The 13668-nt window shown below is 44.4% G+C and overlaps 1 protein-coding gene across 1 annotated transcript in view; it reads right to left on the reverse strand.

Annotated features, from left to right (window-relative positions):
* Positions 1 to 13668, reverse strand: part of PKP4 (plakophilin 4) — a 667418-nt gene that overhangs the window by 336705 nt on the left and 317045 nt on the right. Inside the window, exon 5 of the mRNA XM_063933691.1 lies at positions 6305 to 6313. Coding sequence (XP_063789761.1) covers positions 6305 to 6313 — 9 coding nt within the window. The remainder of the gene's footprint in view (positions 1 to 6304; positions 6314 to 13668) is intronic.

Consider the following 13668-nt stretch of genomic DNA (forward strand, 5'->3'; position numbering starts at 1 on the left):
TGTAGAGATGAAGGTAGAGAACACTTATGGAAAATGCAATGGTATTCTATGTCAGGGAAATGTACATTCGTCGATTGAGGTCTTGATTGGTGTCGGTTGATTGGAGTATTCTTCTTTGTGCTTTTGCTCATAAATCGTGAGTAAAGCAAACAACGTCCATGGATTTACAAAAAATGTTGGGCTAGCGTGATTTTAAAGTTCCTAGGGAAACTGGGGTACCCATGGCATTGTCCATCAAAATCTTGTATATCAGGTCGTCTGCTCTTCTTCTTTCCATCTTTCCGTTGTCGGCCCCTTGGCTCATCAAATCCTTCGTCTACGTGGGTCTTTGTACCTCGGAGGAAAACATAGAAATGGGTGAAAGACGGACCGTATACTCATTACATCATTACGTCATGGTTTCTAGCATTGGGTCATAAATCAAATCCAGGTTAATTACAGTTTCCTCACTCCTCAAGCTCATCACTTTCGTACTTTGTTTACACCTCATTAAAGCCTGCCCGCATCTAAATATCAATCCAATCGATATAACGACACCCAAAATACACAGTAGAAACTTTCCAACATCCATTATGACTCCTTGAGCCCACTCTCCCAAACCGGAGAACCAATTTCGCGGGTTCAACCATGACACCCAACCAGTCAGCTCATTACCTACAGCAGCAAGGGTGAGATTGTGTTTTCGACGAAATTCCCACTTCAATTGGAGAATATCGTCCATCTTTTGGTCTATGACCTCTACCGGATCCTCGGTGCTATTTGTGATATACGTGCAACACTTTATGCCGTACTGTGTTGCCAATGTAACACAATATCCGCCTGTTACTGCTGTAAGATAATTAAGAACCATTCTATGCTGAACTAGTTCTGTTTTGTAAGCTTGAAGTTCTCTTCCAGTGTATCTAAACGTGTCATCATACATTTCAGTGATATTATCTAACAAATTGGCGAGTGCGGAAATGTATTTATAATTCATCACTCCTCGAGCGGTACGAGTGAAATCTAACGCGACTAGAACCTGAATCCCGGTGGATTCATGGATAAGATCAGAGGCCGGATGCTCTAACCTTTCTGACAGTTGTCTTTTAACTCGGTGCTCGTAATGAGTGTGAGTATAAGGAGCTTGGGCACCACGGTGTATGTCCTTCATTTTGTCATGTGTAACAGTCATCACTTCAGGCAATACTTTTCCAATATAACACAATCCTTCAGAGTTTGGGGCAAGCCACTTGTACGCCTTTCTCCCACATATGAAATATGCATCATCGGGGAGAACATAGGGGACGGAGAAGGACATGACCATGTTACAAACCTTCCAGGTGAAATCTCCTGACCCTAATTCTTCCATCTGCCTAATGCACGTATCGGTTTGTACGATATGTGCACAGTATCCTGGTGATACCTCTCCAACTCTAGTAATCCTATTTCCTAAGGTATATCGATACCGGAAAGATTTTCCTCTACTGACTATGTGGCGTACGAGCTCTGTATCTGTAGGTATTCTATCTGCTCTGTGTGAAAAGGTCATGGTAAGGTTGCTCCATGACACTTCCCAATTTCCCGGTTTTCTGGGATTGGAGATGTTAAAACATAAGAGGGACCTATCCACATGGTATTGGTGGAGCTTCAAACTAGGAGGGCTGGAGATGTTAAACCTCCGGTCCACCGGTCTCCCACCACTTAGCTCAAGTACCTCCCCTAACGTTAAAGGAAATGGTACTAGCCCTGATTTGCTGTGTCCCTGAGGTACTTGAGAGCATACCCAACAATCGGTCTTATTTAACACATTACCCACTAAGGAGTGATAGTCACTCAATGGATGCCGGTCCATATGGATATTAAAACTGGATTGGCATTACTTTGTTACAGAGCCTACAGATACAACTTTCTTTTTGAACTAACATTCCTTCACAGTTGTTTACAAATAACATGGTTGTTAGATCGTGCCCGGTACTCGCCTTTGCTTGGTGATTGGGTTGCTATTGGAAATTTACACCTCCGTCTCAGTCATCAGGACCTTTCTGGATCCTTTCTCGACCTCACTGGTACTCTCACCGAAACAGACTGCTCTGGTCAACATCATGGTTAGCGGGAAAATCCATGTCACAGTCTCTTGGGGCAAGTCCATCTTACAGGAGGAGAAAAGAAGAAATTTGTAAAGGGGGTATAAGAAAATCAGTTTGAGGGGGAGAGAACTCGTTACGATAATAAGTTCTCTCGTTTTGTTGTTCTTTTTGTTCTGCTGTCCTCTCAAAAGGTGCTGTCTCTTCAGTCTTCCGAATGAACCTTCTGGTGATGTAATCTTTCTTCCTAACTAGCGATCTTTCAATAATCGTCAGAGATGGGGATAGAGAGAGAAAGAAAAAACATTTTTCACAAATACATTTACAACGTTTAACCTGGTCATTCCTGTGTCTTCAGTGAATGACCTCCCAATTTATTAACCGTTACCTCAGGCTTGCCTCCATTCCTAATAATCACCTTTCCTGACTATATATTATAGGTGTGGCCCAAAATTCTTCCTATATGATCCCTGCTTGTAATTTGGTGTGTCATATTCATGCTCATTTTCATGTCTAGGGGGTCTAACTTTATGTGGGTTATTACAGTTACTGGCATAATGCCCTTCTCTTCTACAATGATAACAAACCCTGGGCTTCCTCCAAGTGTCAGTGAAATGGGGTCTTGGCTGATTTGATGCCTCCTCAAACGTTTGGATGCTCATCACCATCAACCGCTTTCCCTGTACCTACCTGATTCCTTGGATACCATGATTATGTCGTTGTCTAGGGAGTTGATATACCTTCTGTGAATCTTTGATCATACAGTTAGATCTTTCCTAGGATCTGGGTAATCAGACATGATTGATCTCAATTCTGTCCGGGACCAGGGATGGCGCATTGCACTGTCCTTGACGGGAATGGTTCCCTGATCGTCAGTCTTCCCATTGGGGACTGTGATCACCCTGACAGGACTAAACTCAATTACATCACCTTGTTTTGGTCTTACAATATGGGGTACATTTGTTTGTGCGTGATATAAAACATTGTACGTACCTGTGGACACGACCTCACCTGACCCTCCGTTAGGGGGTTTGATTATTGCCTTTACCAATTTGGTCGTGTCCACCTGGATGTCTTGTAGGATGGCTTCTGGAAGAGGTGCCGACATCGTTCTGGGCTCACTTTCTTGTTTGTATTCCTGAGGAAAGTTTAACATGGGGTGCGACTTGCATGGGTTAATAGTTGTACATTCAACAGTATTACAATAATCATTGTTACATTCATTACACTTATTCTTATTATCTATACTACAGTTGCTAAGAACATTTTTATTGTTCCACTTTTGTGCTTTTCTCTCCGCAATCAACTCCTCTCCTGCAATGTATGGTGGGGGAGGAGCTGTGGCAATCAACTTCCTGACTGCCCCAGATCCTGCCGCCAGAGCCAAACCTCTCTGTATCTCACCTTCCTGGTGCCATAACTGTAAGTAATCATGATGTTGAATTCGTCTCTTTGATGATTTTACGAGACATATCCTCCTCCTTAAATTTTGTAACACCTCTGGACTGAAGCTACCTATTCTTGGGAACTTGTCCCTGTCTTGTACAGTCATTCTCTCCCATTCATCACATAAAGATTCGGTGTGAATTCCATATTTTTCACACATTACATATCGTGCCGACCCAACTGGTCGGTTCACAGAATCAACCTGAACCAGGGTTGATCGCCCCCTACCTGAGCAACTGGCCCCCATAGTCTGCAGGTGTTGCTTAGTCCTCCTTGGATCTCTGTATCAAGGTTTTCAGCAAGCCTTTTCAGACAACCAAATTACTCCACAGTAGGCCGGCGGTGGCGGTTTACCGAGTACCCCACTCACTCGCCCACCTCGACCAATACGACCTGATCACACCGACGTGGTGCTGGCGTACTCGATACAGGGCCCCTATGGAACCTTCAGTTTACTGGAACATATGAGGGTTACCCGCAGGACACTTACTCTTTCCAGTAAAGGTGGGGTTGTTAGATAGTTCCTGAGTGACCAGCGAACTTCCCTTCCAAAAATAAAAAATTACACAAATCACGTCAGAATGTACAAATAGCGTTTGTGACCACTTTACTCTAATGGTATTAGGTCAGATTACTAACTACTGCACACAATTACGTGCGGTCCAATCGTTCAGTACACGAGCACTACTTGTCATGTACTGAAAGACCAATGGAATCGATGTTTCCGGCCGCGATTCCTTCAGCAAGAGCTTATGGCCTATATGGGTTCTGCACCAACACCCCAGGCGTTGTGCCACTGGACTTTTATAGCGGACCTTTTACCTTACGACCTCCTGGTCTTGTTCCTTATGACCTCCTGGTCTTGTTCCTTATGACCTCCTGGTCTTGTTACCTTATGGTCCGCTATACTCTAATGCTCAAATATTATTTAACCAGGGATGCCTCCCTGGCCACCGTATATGTCACTTACACGTATGTCCCTTGACGAGTACCCGGCTTTCTTTTTGGTTCCACCTTAAAGTTATATAAACTTTTGTATACAAAACACACTCACTCAACACATGTACACTTTGTTTCTATATCTATTTCTGCGCAGAAATTGTCTTCAGGCCAAGAGTGTTACCAATTAGGAGCAGGATCTGTTAAACTAAATTTCAGATTTTCCAAAAATAGATTTGCGTTATTTACCGCTTCGCGTTATCTATCGCTTTTGCGCTAATTATCGCTTTGCGCTAATTCAACTTTTCGTGACTTGGGCTACATGGGCGTAACCAGACGCTACGTTGCGTAATGTACGCTGCGTGCGTCCTGCCTTTCGGATTGCGTACGCTAGTCTTTGTTAGTGACACGTGTACGCAATGCAAAGGATCCACCGTAACACAATATATATTTTATCAATGTAGATGATCCCTGATCATCTACCGCAATCCACACTGACTGCCTTATCTCCTAGACAAATCGTGTGTTGTTCTATACTTTTTTTTTTTAATAAAGTAATTTTTATTCAATAGTCTGGAGATTTAAGGTACAGACATTGCATATCATAATCATATCTCAAACATTACATCCATTCATGTTGAATCAAAGCCATGTTTTACACATATCCTACATCAATAGGATATCAGAATATTTTCAATAAAGATGTATACTAGGATTTCCCAATGTTCAGACTCTCATGATCTACGAAGTCCGCAACCATCTATATTAGCCTTCATTAATTTTTATATTTAAACCCGCAACCTAAACTATAAGAAAATAACAAACAACTAAAGAAAGGGCAAGGGAGGCAATTTAAGAAGGAGAGTTAGATTCAGGGCTCCACTAGTCATACACATAAGTAAGTAAGAGGGCTCGCAGGGCCCAGCCGTCATCATCTCAGTACACATCAGGCGCATTAGGTTATTGACAAGCTTGCACTTCAGTGTCTACTATATTTGGGGAACAAGACGAGAGTGGGGGGAATCTAGCCATGGAGACCAAACTCTTTCAAACTTAGCTGATGCACTTTGCTTCATGTAAACATATCTTTCCTTAATTATAGTGTCATTAATTAAGGCCTTAAGTGCAGATATTAACGGTCCTTTGGGGGCCATCCACATTCTTGCAATGCAAACCTTAGCCAAGGCACATACATTTAGAGCATAGAGACCCCTTGAAACTGACCCAGGAGCAAGGCACCCCATTCCCAAGATACAGAATTGTGGGGTAAGCAGTCCGCCAGGCACTCCCGTACTCTCCAGAATTGACCCGACCCCCGACCAGAACACCCTCAACCTCGGGCAATCCCACACCAGATGCCAGAATGTTCCCACCGCCCCCCCACACTTAGGACAGAGATTAGATCTGCCCGTCCCGAACGTAGCCAGCCTAGCTGGAGTCATATATGTTCTGTGTAAGATGAAGAATTGAATCTGCTGATATCTAAGGGACTTGGTAACCTTAGCAGGGTATTCTAAAGCGAGGGCCCAGTCCTCCTCATTTATTAGACCCAAATCCTCCTCCCACCTTCCACGGAGACGCGTCAAAGGGTCCGTATGGAGCTTGGTAAGAAGATATCCATACGCAAGTGAGACCATCTTAGCCTGACCCAAAGTGGTCACAAATGTCTTGATGGGAAATGGGAGGATTCGCGGAGGTGATTCAGCAAATTGGGTCTGGAGGGCATGCCGAAGCTGGAGGTATCTGAAGAAGTAGGAATTGGGTAGGTCAAACTCATCCCTCAGTTGTTGAAAGGATTTTAATGTATTATCTAGATAAAGTTGAGAGACAGATATCACCGATCTAGGGGCCCACACCTCCCGCCCCTCAAGTGCATGCAGTTCAGGGAGCCAGTCAGAGTACCACAAGGGGGTATCCGGGTCTAGGTCGTCATATCTCAAAAGGTCTCTCAGGGCCCGCCAAATCTTTAGGGCCTGAAAAATGATAGGGGGAAGAAATCTAGCTATGCTCCCACTTAGTAACACCTGCATAGGAGAGAGGTAGGGAAAGTAACAACGGATAAACTCACAATGCAAAGAGTCAGTCCCCGAGTTTTGTGCCCATATAGTGATATGAGTCAGCTGAGCAGCGAAGTAATATATCTGAAAGTTAGGTAGAGCCAGGCCGCCGTCAGATCTCTGTCTGGTAAGGGTATTTAGCTGTATCCTAGGTCTTTTATTAGCCCAGATCAGTGAGGACAGAACGCTATTCAATTTTCTAAAGAATATTGGATAGATATACACCGGGGATTGGAGAATAATATACAGGAGCTTGGGGAGTATAATCATTTTAATGAGATTAACCCTGCCAGAGACCGTTAGTGGAAGCTTACACCAAGTCTTAGATTTGCCCATGACCCACTGAGTGGTCGGATCTAGATTCAGGGGGACAAAATCAGAAGGGTCATTAGTTATTTGGATTCCAAGGTACTTAAATTGTACCGTCCAACTCAAAGGCAGGGGGATTCTGGAAACAGTAGGAGGGGGGCCTATAACTGGCATAATGTATGATTTAGGCCAGTTAATTCTAAGGCCCGAATGATCTCCAAAGCCTTCTATCACACTCAGCAGGCTGGGCATTGACCTGGTGTAATCCTGCAAAAACATCAACATGTCATCGGCATATAGAGCTATCCTATCCTCACGTGAACCTGTACATATTCCCACAATATCCGGGTGCGATCTAATCAAGCATGCCAGGGGCTCGATGGCCAAGGCAAACAGCGTAGGGGACAGGGGGCAACCCTGCCTAGTGCCTCGGGTCAATTGAAAAGATGGGGACACATAACCGTTCACCAAGATCCTGGCAGTCGGATGTTGATACAATAGTTTAATCCATTTTATATAATTGGGTCCAAATCCCATACGAGCCAACACCTCCCATAAATAAGCCCACTCAATGCTGTCAAAGGCCTTGGCCGCGTCCAACGAGACCACAGCCGAGTCAGAGGGGGATTCATGCGGGAGCTGTAAAATGGTATATAGTCTACGTAAATTGATAGACGTGGACTTTCCTGTGTTGTTCTATACTTTAACTATTACCTCTACTATTAAATAACAGCAAATCTCTTTTTAGCACTTTCTATCAACTATAAAATTTGGCAAACAGGAATGTGAGATGTGAAACTTACACAGATGAAAATGCAATTCTAAATTTAATCTAATAACATACATTGATGTAAGCACACGCATATGAAATTACATATAAGTACCAATCACTATTACTTATGATTGACTATGATATAGATTAAATAAATGCATTAAAAAAAAACCTCATTAAATGATGATTTCTTTTTGACAGTGGATGGCTGATTGTTTCCTGAGTCAACTGAAAACCAGCCGCTCAGAAAAAAAAAAAAAATTTTTTTTTTTGACCTTCCCAAAATGGCCGCTGCTCCTCCCCCTTCCACCTCCATGAGGGTCACACAAAATGGTGGACAGACCATGCGGCCTCTTGTCACAAAGAAAGTCATCATTCAAAACTCCTAAAGTTATTCTAGGCCTGAGTGTGTAGTTGGCACCAAATTGAAATAAAAACCAGATTTTCAAAGACAATAGCGTACTGTTCTTACCTCCGGTTACCGGGTTCCTTCAGCACTCTTTATCTAAGCGAAGCAGACGCTTATCCCGTCAGCACTGTGAGACAACCTCCCACCCTTTGCTGGAGGGATAATGTCTGCTGATCTACCTAGTGCAGATATGAGAAGTATAGGACGAGCCCGCAATTGACAATGCTAAATTCCTTTGTCGTATAAACAACCCTTTATGAAGCTAAGAACACTGTACGCTGTTTACTTAAGAAGTACCGTAATGGTACGCTAGTTGCGTAACGATCGCTCAGCCGTAGGCGAGACGCTCAGGCGTCACGTTCGCTCACGGCCCAGGGATCACAGGACACGTTATTGGTTATGTCTAGGGGAAAGATTCGCTGTAACGTAGCGTACGCTAGAGACCACGAGGAGGTCACCAGCGATGCAGACGCTCACAACACTATACCTTTATGTTAACCCTTATACCGATGAAACACACAGAATACCTTAATGTGAGTACAGGGTGTAAATGCAACCTTGTGTAACCTGACTAACTACAAAGCTGATTGAGCGTCACCGACGCTCAAGTGAACACTTAACACTATAGTAAATACACTGATACTGGTTTAGGTTTCCAAAGCCTATTAACTGTATTATACCTAATATACTTGTAAAAGGGGATAACAGTACATATGATACGCTACAATATAACAGAGACCTCCTAACCACAGAACTAAACAATAAATACAATAAGACAATACTACGCTGACCTAAATGAAATACAATACAATACTATAATACTATAAGGTATTTAAGAGAAAAGAGGAGAGAGAGAGATAGAGAGAGAGAGAGAGAGAAATTGGCTCGCAGAAAGACAATGATTATGGAGAGAACTTACGCACAAAGGGTATGATCGCCAGCGCCTCGATATCCAGCTCCCGATTATCAGCAGATAACCGTTGATGAGAGAGTGAGAGCTGGATGTGGTCGGCCTGCCTATTTATGCTCCACACACAATGCAATCTCCTGGTCCTACAATCCCATTGTCCATTGGCCGAAGGAATTCGGCCCTGCATCATAACAAAAGGTCATAGGGTGATTCATACAGGTGGGCTGTGACGATTTCCAACAGCTCAGGTGGGTGGGAAACTGGGTTTCCCGCCGCATACCTGAGTATGTGTAAATCATAGAAATGGACATAAACTTCTTATGTCCATAACTATTCGCATGAGCGATTAATACGCTCCAAACCAACACCGGAATATTGCTAATTAAATACTCTTCCGATGGGTACCAAACACTGCAGTATGATTCCTGTTAGACCCTTCGTACGATATAAAGAGGGATTCCTCAGCTCTGGGACATTGTACTTTAACCAAACTTACAGAAACTATCAAAGGGATCATGATCTATAAACTACATTAATTGTGAACATTTGTAACTAATGAGTCGCACGCTACGATCACATAAACTCTACCGTAAATGCGCATACTGCGCGTGCGAGTGCACGCTAATGCGGGTATGCGCTTCCACGGGAGAGCGTACGCATGCGCAGCACGGACCAGTGTGCGGTGCAAATATGACAACGTGCATTGAGACATTTTTCTGACTTTGACACAACCTATTGTGGTGCCTGCGGCTACGTGGGACTTGGAGGACTCCAAGTTACTGGACGTAGTCAGGGCCCTGAAAATATATGTTTCCAGGACGGCTGGAGTCAGGAAAACTGACTCGCTATTTATCCTGTATGCACCCAACAAAGCTGGGTGCTCCTGCTTCAAAGCAGACTATTGCTCGCTGGATCTGTGGTACGATTCAGCTTGCACATTCTGCGGCTGGACTGCCGCATCCAAAATCAGTGAAAGCCCATTCCACAAGGAAGGGGGGCTCTTCTTGGGTGGCTGCCCGAGGGGTCTCGGCTCTACAACTTTGCCGAGCAGCTACTTGGTCGGGGTCAAACACATTTGCTAAATTCTACAAGTTTGACAACCTGGCTGAGGAGGACCTAGAGTTTGCCCATTCGGTGCTGCAGAGTCATCCGCACTCTCCCGCCCGTTTGGGAGCTTTGGTATAATCCCCATGGTCCTAACGGAGTCCCAGCATCCACTTAGGACGTCAGAGAAAATAAGATTTTACTCACCGGTAAATCTATTTCTCGTAGTCCGTAGTGGATGCTGGGCGCCCATCCCAAGTGCGGATTGTCTGCAATACTTGTATATAGTTATTGCCTAACTAAAGGGTTATTGTTATGAGCCATCTGTAGTGAGGCTCAGTTATATTTCATACTGTTAACTGGGTATAATATCACGAGTTATACGGTGTGATTGGTGTGGCTGGTATGAGTCTTACCCGGGATTCAAAATCCTTTTCCTATTGTGTCAGCTCTTCCGGGCACAGTATCCTAACTGAGGTCTGGAGGAGGGTCATAGTGGGAGGAGCCAGTGCACACCAGGTAGTCCTAAAGCTTTCTTTAGTTGTGCCCAGTCTCCTGCGGAGCCGCTATTCCCTATGGTCCTTACGGAGTCCCAGCATCCACTACGGACTACGAGAAATAGATTTACCGGTGAGTAAAATCTTATTTTCTCTTCATGTTTTACGAAAGAATTAAGTAACTTTCCTATTTAACAAAAGGTAGAAAGAGCTTGTGGGGCTATTTAATAAGCTTTGCAGATTTGGCTAGGTATTACTAATCACCGGGACAAGCTTTTATCAGAACTCATGTCCTGGTGAGGGCCCATCATAATTTGCCCCAAAAGAACACTTCAGATCACTGCGATATGCGGCAATAAGGTACTAATTTTCAGGTATCAAAGCAAACAATGATGAATAAGCCCAATTATCCACGTTAAAACATCGGGTCCGAAAAACGTCAGTTTTTTACAATGTTTCACCAATTTTTTTTTTTACAAGCTATCCAGATTGATCGTCTGTAAAAAACAAACAAAAAAAAACCTCTCTCCCGAAAACACACAGGTTCAGTGAAACCTGTGTGTTTGTGTGTGAAACAGCCCCGTTTTCGCTGTTTCCGGGGATTCTGCTTAGCCTGCCCGAGGCAGATGACACAAAATACCTGATAAGCTGCGGCACGCTCCGGCTTAATCGGGGCTAATTAGATAGCCCCCTTAATGTGTGAGATTTAATTGTTTTACCACGCTCGATCTCCTGTTTGAAGTAACGGATGATTGTGGAGCGATATTCAATTATTGTTTTTTAAATTTGCGTCCAGAGAGGTGAGGTGAGGTTTAGCCGTGTAAACCAGCTAAACCCGACCAAAGTAAGGGGCGCGATGCGAAAAGCCCGCTTGGGCACCCAAAAGGAATACTTTTGGCTCATTTCGGGAAAACCACCCCGTTTATATGTGAGTGAAAAAAAAATTTATCAAGAGGTTCCCAAACCTAGTTCTCAAGGCACCCCAACGGTCCAGGTTTTAAATGTATCCATGCTTGGCCACAGGTGACTTAATTAGCACCTCAGTCAATTTGATTTAACCATCTGTTCTGAGCCGTGGATATACCTAAATCCTGGACTGTTGGGGTGCCTTGAGGACCGTGTTTGGGAAATTCTGCTCTAAACAACTTTTTATTTATTTATTAGAAATGCATAACGTACCTTCTTCAGTGTACTGCTGTTTTGTCCTGGAGTCATTAAGCCTTGAAATACTACCTGCCTGCACCGCACAGGCCCAACGAGAATAAATATTAATAACACACAGCATGACTGACTGCATCCTTATGCTGCATTCAGATCGCAAATGCCGGATCCTACCCGGTAAGAGAACGTGTACTTACCTGGTGGAATCCGGCATTTGCGCTCCGTTGCTGGCTTTCCGACCCGGCAATATACCGGGTCGGTTGCAATAGCAGCGGAGGGCGCAGCAGCAGCAGGGGCGGGGGTGGAGGCGGCGCCGGGAGATGAGCTCATCTATGCTGTGAATGGGAGCCGTGTCGCATCGGAACGGCTCCCATTCACACTGCGCCTGACCCGGTAATCAACCCGGTAATAACCCTTCTTTTTTACCGGGTTGAATTACCGGGTCAGGCGACCCGCTAATTCACCAAAGGACCTTTCACATCGCACACGGACCCGTTTCGACACGGCAATATGCCGTGTCGATACCGGGTTTTTAGTGCGATGTGAAATGGGTTTTAGTTGTGGCTAAAGTGAAAGTGCACCAGATTATTAGGCAGATCAGCAGCTCCCTACAGCATGCACTTTGTTTCCCATTGCTGTGTTATATGATACATAAACCATATAAAACATGTATGGGATTGGGTACGTTTTTAATTTAAAAGCAAACTATTGAAAAAAAGATTTTTCCTGCTTGCTTTAAAATGACCTCCTCATTGCGGTAACAGAATAATTTACTAATTATAAACAAATACACGCTTTTATTTTTATTCCAGTGCCGCAGGCCATTATTGTTTAGTCAGGTTACAGTAGGATGTCGGTGCTTATCAAAATAATTTGTCAGTCGGCGTGTAACCAATTGTGGTTGAGATAAGTATCTCAGATGCTGAAACGGGCTCAAAAGTGCCCATGTGTTTGAGGCACCTTAGAAGTTTCAAGCAGGGTTCTTCTGCAAGGTCTTGAAAAAAAATAAGATTTTACTTACCGATAAATCTATTTCTCGTAGTCCGTAGTGGATGCTGGGGACTCCGTCAGGACCATGGGGATTAGCGGCTCCGCAGGAGACAGGGCACAAAACTAAAGCTTTAGGATCAGGTGGTGTGTACTGGCTCCTCCCACTATGACCCTCCTCCAAGCCTCAGTTAGGATACTGTGCCCGGACGAGCGTACACAATAAGGAAGGATATTGAATCCCGGGTAAGACTCATACCAGCCACACCAATCACACCGTATAACTTGTGATCTGAACCAAGTTAACAGTATGACAAACGTAGGAGCCTCTGAACAGACGGCTCACAACAATAACAACCCGATTTTTTTGTAACAACAACTATGTACAAGTATTGCAGACAATCCGCACTTGGGATGGGCGCCCAGCATCCACTACGGACTACGAGAAATAGATTTATCGGTAAGTAAAATCTTATTTTCTCTGACGTCCTAAGTGGATGCTGGGGACTCCGTCAGGACCATGGGGATTATACCAAAGCTCCCAAACGGGCGGGAGAGTGCGGATGACTCTGCAGCACCGAGTGAGAGAACTCCAGGTCCTCCTCAGCCAGGGTGTGCCCCTGACCAAGTAGCAGCTCGGCAAAGTTGTAAAGCCGAGACCCCTCGGGCAGTCGCCCAAGATGAGCCCACCTTCCTTGTGGAATGGGCATTTATATATTTTGGCTGTGGCAGTCCAGCCACAGAATGTGCAAGCTGAATTGTACTACACATTCAACTAGCAATCGTCTGCTTAGAAGCAAGAGCACCCAGTTTTTTGGGTGCATACAGGATAACAGCAAGTCAGTTTTCCTGACTCCAGCCGTCCTGGAAATCTATATTTTCAGGGCCCTGACAACATCTAGCAACTTGGAGTCCTCCAAGTCTCTAGTAGCCGCAGGTACCACAATAAGCTGGTTCAGATGAAACGCTGACACCAACATAGGGAGAAACTGGGGACGAGTCCGCAGCTCTGCCCTGTCCGAATGGACAATCAGATATGGGCTTTTGTGAGACAAAGCCGCCAATTCTGACACT

Source organism: Pseudophryne corroboree, chromosome 7, assembly GCF_028390025.1.
Source record: "Pseudophryne corroboree isolate aPseCor3 chromosome 7, aPseCor3.hap2, whole genome shotgun sequence".
NCBI lineage: Eukaryota > Metazoa > Chordata > Amphibia > Anura > Myobatrachidae > Pseudophryne > Pseudophryne corroboree.